The 7,865-nt window shown below is 36.1% G+C and overlaps 2 protein-coding genes across 2 annotated transcripts; both read left to right on the forward strand.

Annotated features, from left to right (window-relative positions):
• Positions 1-2,204: 2,204 nt before the first annotated feature.
• LOC111498890 lies at positions 2,205-4,087 on the forward strand. The gene is made up of 4 exons (XM_023150245.1): positions 2,205-2,424; positions 2,550-2,693; positions 2,784-2,854; positions 3,890-4,087. The coding sequence occupies exons 1-4, from the start codon at positions 2,205-2,207 to the stop codon at positions 4,085-4,087; spliced, it is 633 nt and encodes a 210-aa protein (XP_023006013.1).
• Positions 4,088-5,561: 1,474 nt separating this feature from the next.
• On the forward strand, positions 5,562-7,040 carry LOC111498891. Its single transcript, XM_023150246.1, has 4 exons — positions 5,562-5,883; positions 6,463-6,603; positions 6,695-6,765; positions 6,846-7,040. Exons 1-4 carry the CDS (start codon positions 5,562-5,564, stop codon positions 7,038-7,040), a joined length of 729 nt encoding a protein of 242 aa, XP_023006014.1.
• Positions 7,041-7,865: the final 825 nt, after the last annotated feature.

Consider the following 7,865-nt stretch of genomic DNA (forward strand, 5'->3'; position numbering starts at 1 on the left):
TATTTAAATAATCTTAATCAAATATGTGTCGGAATTAATTGGGATTGGCATTTGAATTAATATTAAATATTAATTAAATAGTTTAATTAATCATTTAATATTACTTTAATTTGAAATTAATAATTCAAATTGATTGTTGAATCAAAATGAAGAAAGTCAAAATGTTAACCTCATTTAATGGAAAAATCCATGTTAGTGAAATGTTGAGGTGTCAAAATTTAGTTAACTCAAGCATGCATGCTTGCCACATAATCCCAAACATTTGAGTGGAATTTTGAGTGTCAAAATTTGGTGATCTCAAATTTGCATGAACATGCAAACATGACTCTATAAATAGAGTGATCATAATACATAAAAGGGCTTCTTCTTGGTGAAAAACCTTGAGAAAAACCTCTCACAAACACTCTCTTCATATATACAAAATCCCTCCCAAGTTTAAGTCACTCACCGGATTCCACAATCCCGAATCTAAGGCCGGAGGATAGTGGAGAAGACACTAGTAGTGGTTCGAAACCGGTTCGTGAGGAAAAAGGAATTTGAATTACAAAAGATTAGTTTTAATACTTATGAACATGCTAGTTATTTACTATAATTGATGTTCTAAAAGTTTCTAAGATCCAAATTGCTTCCGCATGTGTTATATTAACACCTTCAAATTCAATTTCATACATCATGCATAACATACTCAATCATATTGCCCAACTCGTATTCTAGTCATGTATATTCTCTTTCTAGTTTCACATAGTACATAAAATAACAGGCTACTCAGAAATCTCAACCTAGGGGCATAACAATAATTTACCATAATATACCTATAGTACAAACTCATCCAAAAACGGCCTTCAGAAGTCCTTAGCATGCATTTTCTAACCACCTAGAGTAAGGAATGATCGCTCGCTAGCACGTCCTAGCGATCCCTACAAATATTACTTGCCTAAGGTCCGTGTGATTACTTACTTGGATGACGCGTGTCTTCTCAAACTAGTTTTTCCGCTTGTATTTTTGTAATCACCTATATTACACAAAAATAGCATCAATATTCAAATAGAGGCGAAAACCATCGAACGGAGGCCAAACAATGCAAAGATGTACTCACACGTGTCAATTGCACAATCGCACTCTCGTGGCAGCAAGACAACAATTGTGTAGTACTTGTTCAAAACCAGTGAACAAGATAGTCATGTGAAATTCGCACTTCACAGACAATATTAGCATATACTCAAGTTTCGAGTCACGTTTGAAAGAATGTTTTAGAAAACGTGAGCAAGAAAATACATTGAATTTTTTTTTTAAAGAAAGCAATGTCATATAAGCTAAAAGCAAGTAGGCAACAATAATGACATTGATAGCATATGACCTAGGTAAGAAGAATTGAAAATAAGTCACATTTTCCTATATTACCATTTGGGCCATTTAGCCCTAGCGGGTGTAGACATGCTTTTGGTGACCAGTCATACACCCCATATTGACACAAAAATAATAGTAAAGGTCTTTCTAACATGAAAACAAGTAAAAAAGGAGTTTAGAACAAGCATGTCATCGTGGACAACACGTCCTAGACGTCCGACACGCGGCCACAAACAACAAGCCTTGGACAACGCGATTCCTTCACTCAAAACTCAGATCAACACGATTTCTTCACTAAAATTATAAAACTCTAATCCACCTTTACAAACATATTCTTCTCATAATTTATTTCCAATCACACCAAGAAATAAAGAAGTCCAAATTCGATCCAAAACTATTAAACTTACAATCATACATATTCTTGACGTTCTCCGAAACACTATTTTCCCGTTAGAATCAACTTCGACTTCCTTCACAAACTCATGTGAAAACCCTCCAACATGAATTTTTAACTCGAAGAAAAACTTCAAAATTCAAGGAAAAACAAAATCAAGAACTCAAAAACCTCACCTTCAGTTCTTCCTTGATTCTTTAGGAGATTCTCCCAAACTCATTAAACTCTATCTCAATTCCAACATTTTTCTAATATTGTATAAAAAGAAAGAACCAAGTACGAGGGAGATCAATATAAAACGAAGAGCAAATTCAATTAGGCCATTCATTGAAACGCCATCATCCCATCAACCATGTTAATGTTCAGGATTGAACCCTACGCTCCTTTTTTGGACACAATCCCAGTACTCTCTCACCTTGGTCAAAAAGCCAAGATCAAAAGCTCAGAGTCCATGTTTACATTAATGGTATCAGACCCTACCCATCACTTCACGGCGGCGCTGCAAATCTTGCCTGAATACTTCGAATACTTTAACTCCAATCAAACACACCATTCCAGATTTTCCATTGAGAAATTTTACATAACAATGTTCCATATGGAACTCCGTGGTTATTCTTCCATGCTCTTCATTCTTATACAAGCCATAAACAAAATTTCACTTGCATTTGAGAATCCACAATCTCGTACATTCCCTTTCCTTCTAATTTTATTTGCAAAATGAATCTTGATTCAAATTCAAGAATCAAGAATCAAGAATCTTGTGTTTTTTTTTTTTTTTTTCAAGTGTTTGATTCTTTTTTTGTGTTAGATCTTGAGCCGAAAGTGTTATTGCGTGAATTGGATGCGTCACCTTCCGAAGGGGAACAAATAGCTCAAGTTGATTATGGAACTTTTGTGTCAATTGATTCACAAGACTTTAAACGTGTTGTTCATGAGTTAAATGCTCCTTCTGGTGACATTATTTCACTACTCTTCCTTGAAATGTTGTGCTTTTTATTTGAAAAGAACATGTTTCCTTAAACTTTGTTGTCGTTTGTTATAGTTAATGTTTCTCTAACGGCTTCACAAATCAAGTTCATGGTTCCAAGAAAGGAGATTGTTCTTACTAGACGGGTATGTATGATGTCTTTTGATGTTTACGAGGTTTATTGTAACGGCCCAAACCCATTTTTAATAGATATTGTCTTTTTTGAGATTTTCCTTTTGAGTTTCCCATCAAAGCCGGGGAAAGGTTAACAAACCCTTATAAAGGGTGTTTCGTTCTCTACCCCAACTGATGTGGGATTTACAATTCATCCCCTTCAGGGCCCAGCGTTCTTGCTGGCACTCGTTCCTTTCTCTAATCGATGTAGGACACCACTAAATCCACCCTTTTTTGGGGCCTAGCGTTCTTGCTAGCACACCGCCTCATGTCTGCCCCTCTGGGGAACAGCCTCCTTGCTGACACATCGCTTAGTGTTTGGCTCTGATACCATTTGTAACGGCCAAAGCCCACCGCTAGTGGAATTGTCCTTTTTGGGCTTTCCCTGAAGGCTTTAAAACGAGTCTGCTAGGAAGAGGTTTCCACACCCTTTGTTTCTCCACCCCAACCGATGTGGAATTTCACAATCCACCCTCTTTCAGGGCCTAACATTCTCGCTAGCACACCGTCTCGTGTCTACCCCCTTCAGGGAACAGCCTCCTTGCTGGCACGTCGCCCCGTGTCTGGCTCTAATACCATTTGTAACAGCCTAAATCCACCGCTAGTGGATATTGTCTTTTTTGGGCTTTCCTAGAACGCGTTTGCTAGGGAGAGGTTTCCACACTCTTTATTTCTCCACACCAACCGATGTGGAATTTCGTAATTCACTCTCCTTCAGGGCCCAGCATCCTCGCTGGCACACCGTCTCGTGTCTACCCCCTTCAGGAAACAGCCTCCTCGCTGGCACATCGCCCAGTTTCTGGCTCTGGTACCATTTGTAACAGCCCAAGCCTACCACTAGCAAATATTTTCCTCTTTCTGGCTTACCTCAAGACTTAAAACGCGTCTATTAGGGAGAGATTTTCACATTCTTATAAGAATGTTTCGTTCTCCACCCCAACGGAGGTGGGACTTCATATTTATTGATTCTTGTCTGAATGTTTCAGAATTTGGTTGATGTTATGCAGGAAAGAGGGTGCATAACGGGAGGTATTCCAGCAGGAGAGACATTTAGATTTTCGATCACCCTCCATCCATTGCTGTTCTTTCATGATTTGAGCCATAAATCAAAACGGGCATGGTTGTTCATGTCAGTTGATTACTGCACTGTCATTATTTTTCCCTTTGGAATTTTTACACAGTTTTGGGTCTATTTCCCTCGGTGACATGGAAAAATCTTGTTTGCAAAGAGATTTTTTTTTTTTTTTCCCCTCTCAACGTATAATTTTATGAAACGAGGTGTGGAATAATCTCAAACGAACTCAAATCTCTATTTTTTCCGTTGAGTTCTGAATATCTTGTATGACACATTCATGTATCAAATATTAAATAATGAATCTATTTAATACATGTACTAATCGTTATAGTGATTCACGAACAATTTTATGTATAATCTAATGAATCCAACTCGGCCTCCAAAACCATTTTCATCTTTGATAAATGCCTTGGTCCGTAACGCATCCTCCAGTGACTAATTCTTCTTCTTCTTGCTTTGTTCGTGTGCTTCTAGCGATCCAACAAAATTCAAAAGTTAGATCTTCTAGATCCTTTGACTCCTCAATGGCACACACGAAATTCTCGAACTTGTCAATTAGTGACTGTAAAACTATGTGATTTTGCCTTCGAGAAGTTATTAAAAACGATAACTAGATTAAGTAGAGGGAAACATTACAACCATACTATAAAGAGAGTAGATTGTGATGGTTGTGGCTCCCACAAGTGCAAACATATAGAAAGTAACACAAGAATAGCATTCATCGAGATATGTGAGGGTCGAGAAAGAAAAGTAACGTGATGTACATAAATTATATTATGAAAAACGTATTCATGGGGTCTTGTATAACACATATATTCATTCAAAGTTATGATTGATCCCACACTAGCTCACATATATCACATAAATCTAATATAAACATTCTAACTCAATAACAAGTAATTTTAATCCATGTGATATGTGTCATTCTTAAGTCAAAAAATTCATCCGATCTTGCCCTTCTGCCTTTCGATAGTAAATCTACTTACCTCGACAAACTTAATTCGATATTTCTCTAATTACCTAACTCTTGATTTTTATGCTAGTCACAACTTTCATACCGTCCTTCAGACTTATTTTGTACCTAAATACCTTGTGTCGAAGTCATACCCTTTTTGAGGCTAGCATCTGTCGTACCCTTTTTGAGGCTAGCATCTAGGTTCTACAAGCTTAATCAAGTTATCTTAGGGTTCTAGTTCTACTAGCTCTATTAGGGCTATTTCATTTCATTGGTTCACATCATTCAAACTCTTTGGAGTTCATCTATCTCATTAGAATTATTCGTAATTTTAGGATAATTAAGTTAGCTCTTTAATAGTCCTTGCAGTCGTATTTCAATCCATATATCATAAATACTCGAGGTAGGTCATCATCATAGTCCCATCTTACACTAGAAATTTGTAGAGGACTCTCCATAATATGCCCTATAATGTCGTCATCATAAACAATGAAGCGACTCTCTTGCCTTGCAACTACCATATATCCATGTGGCTTGCTATTATTCAAACAAGTTCAAAACTAATGAACGGTTAATCTTTCCCACACATAGTATTCTTATGGCAATATAAAGCTCATACATCTCAAGGCTCATCCATACTAACTCAACCATGTTAATGTTTAGGCTTGACCCCTTCGTTCCTCTTTTGGACGCAATCCGATTACTCTCTTACGTTGCTCCGAAAGCCAACATCAAAAGCACAGCATCCACGTTAACACTATCGGTCGCACCCCCTACCCAACACTTCATTGCGGGGCTGCAAATGTTGCCTGAATTCTTCAACTTCTTTTACTCCGATGATATTCACCATTCAAGAATTCCCCTCGACTTATTGTGCATTATTATGGACCGTATGGAACTCCGTGGTTTTTCTTCAATGTACTTTGCTCTTTTTCAATCATTAAGCAACGTCCTACTCACATTTCAAGAAGGTTCAAGTTCTTACATATTTTCTATCTTGTTCTAACTCAAGAATCATGAATCTTGTTTTTCTTTTAGTTTCAAGTGTGGTTCTAACTCAAGAATCAAGAATCTTATTTCTATGTTAGATGATTGAGTGTGCTCTTATTTATATCTTTTTGTTATAGATGTAAAGCTATATATGATGAAGTATATATAAAGTAAATGATTATAAATAGTAAATAACTATGCACCTTAAAAAGTTATATATATTCTAAAGATATATATGATAGATAGTTATATGTAGTAAATCATTATGCATTGGTTTCAAAATGTACTTTTTGTATTCTCTGTTTCTTCTACCGGAAGTTACTCAATATTCTTCTTTACATTTTCTCTCTCCTGTTATTTGTGTTCATCTAGATCGAATGTGTGTTCTTGTGCGATCCTAACATCAACATAGTTTAATTTTCTTTTGGTTAGGTCATGAGTCGAAAGTGATGCACGAATTGCATGTTCTCTCTTTTGTTCTTTGTATTCATCTAGATTGAGTGTGTGCGTTGTTGTGCGATCCTAACATCAAGAACATAGTTTAATTTTCTTTTGGTTAGGTCACGAGCCGAATGTGATGCGAGAATTGGATTTGTTGCCTTTGGAAGTGGAGAAAATAGAGCAAATCGATTATGGAACCTTTGTGTCAATTGATTCACACGACTTTAGACGTGTTCTTCTTGAATTAAATGCTTATTCCGGTGATATATAACTTCATTGTTCTTCGTTTAAATCTAATACTTTCACTTGAAAAGAACATGTTTCCTTAAACTTTGTTGTCGTTTCTTATAGTTCATGTTTCTGTAACGGATTCACAAGTCAAGTTCAGTACTTCAAGTGACGAGATTGTTTTTACTAAAGAGGTATGTATGATGTCTTTTGATGTCTACGATGTTTATTGATTCTTGTCGGCATGTTTTAGAATTTGGTTGATGTTGTGCAGGAAAGACGGTCAATAATTGGAGGTCTTAGGGAAGGAGAGGAAGTTAAATTTTTAATCACTCTCTATCCGTTGGTGTTTTTTCATGATTTGAGCTACGAAGCAAAACGGGCGTGGTTCTTCATGTCAAATAATTTCTCCAGTGTTATTATTCATTTCTTTGGCATTTCTTTTCAGTTTTGGGTCTATTTTCCTTAGTGGCATGGAAAAATCTTGTTTGCAAAGGGACTTCTTATATCATAAATCATCAATCCATTTGATCCGCTATCCACTCTGAATTAAAATTGTGATGCTCGAGTAAAAGAGAAGAATATTAACGAATCGAGGGTCATTCAAAATGAATCGAGACCGAATATATTATGATCTACAATCAAAATATATCGAAACAAATGAGTAGAAAAAACAACTAAAAAGAATGATCTAAGTTATAATTACTACTAATTATTCTAAGTTAATAACTTCTTTTGCTAGGAAGCTTATTGACTCACTTTCTCTTCTATAAACTTGATTTTACTCGAGATTCTCACGTTGAGCAAATCTCACATGTATGCAAACTCAACTTTTGATAAGGTTAGGGGGAAAATGTTTGGAGGTTGCTTTTCTAGTGTCAACTTCTTTAGAAAAATTTAATTCATTATGAGTAGAAAATTCATCATCGGGCTTACGTGTAGAAATTTCTTTTAACGTACTCTATTTTTCAATCTTCTTTTTAGGTATGTCGTCTAGGTTTCTTTGGTTGAAATGACACTTTTGATGAAACACACCGACTTGTAGGTTGCTTTTTGCTAATTGAAATAGCCTCTAGTTTCTTCTTGGCTCTGTTCTTTAATTCCTTTTTCTCTTGGCCTTTTGGTTTCTTCTTCCCTTTCTTGCCATCAAAGCCAATGCATACTTTTTCAAGATATTGATGGTCTTTCATTAGTATCTTATACAGACGATTTCACGGTCTTTTTATCTTCATCAATAGGGTTTCGTTTTTTGTCAAATATCTTGAGGAACGAGTCGACTAACTCCATTATGTTA

Source organism: Cucurbita maxima, unplaced genomic scaffold (genome assembly GCF_002738345.1).
Source record: "Cucurbita maxima cultivar Rimu unplaced genomic scaffold, Cmax_1.0 Cma_Scf00026, whole genome shotgun sequence".
Taxonomy (NCBI): Eukaryota; Viridiplantae; Streptophyta; class Magnoliopsida; order Cucurbitales; family Cucurbitaceae; genus Cucurbita; species Cucurbita maxima.

Excerpts from the sequence above, each read along its gene's own strand:
- LOC111498891 (XM_023150246.1), top strand. The coding sequence starts at position 5,562 with ATGTTAATGTTTAGGCTTGACCCCTTCGTTCCTCTTTTGGACGCAATC. Across the intron at positions 6,604-6,694 it reads TGAATTAAATGCTTATTCCG|TTCATGTTTCTGTAACGGAT; the intron begins GTGATATATAAC and ends CGTTTCTTATAG. Across the intron at positions 6,766-6,845 it reads AGATTGTTTTTACTAAAGAG|GAAAGACGGTCAATAATTGG; the intron begins GTATGTATGATG and ends GATGTTGTGCAG.
- LOC111498890 (XM_023150245.1), top strand. The coding sequence starts at position 2,205 with ATGGTATCAGACCCTACCCATCACTTCACGGCGGCGCTGCAAATCTTG. Across the intron at positions 2,425-2,549 it reads ATTTGAGAATCCACAATCTC|ATCTTGAGCCGAAAGTGTTA; the intron begins GTACATTCCCTT and ends TTTTTGTGTTAG. Across the intron at positions 2,694-2,783 it reads TGAGTTAAATGCTCCTTCTG|TTAATGTTTCTCTAACGGCT; the intron begins GTGACATTATTT and ends CGTTTGTTATAG.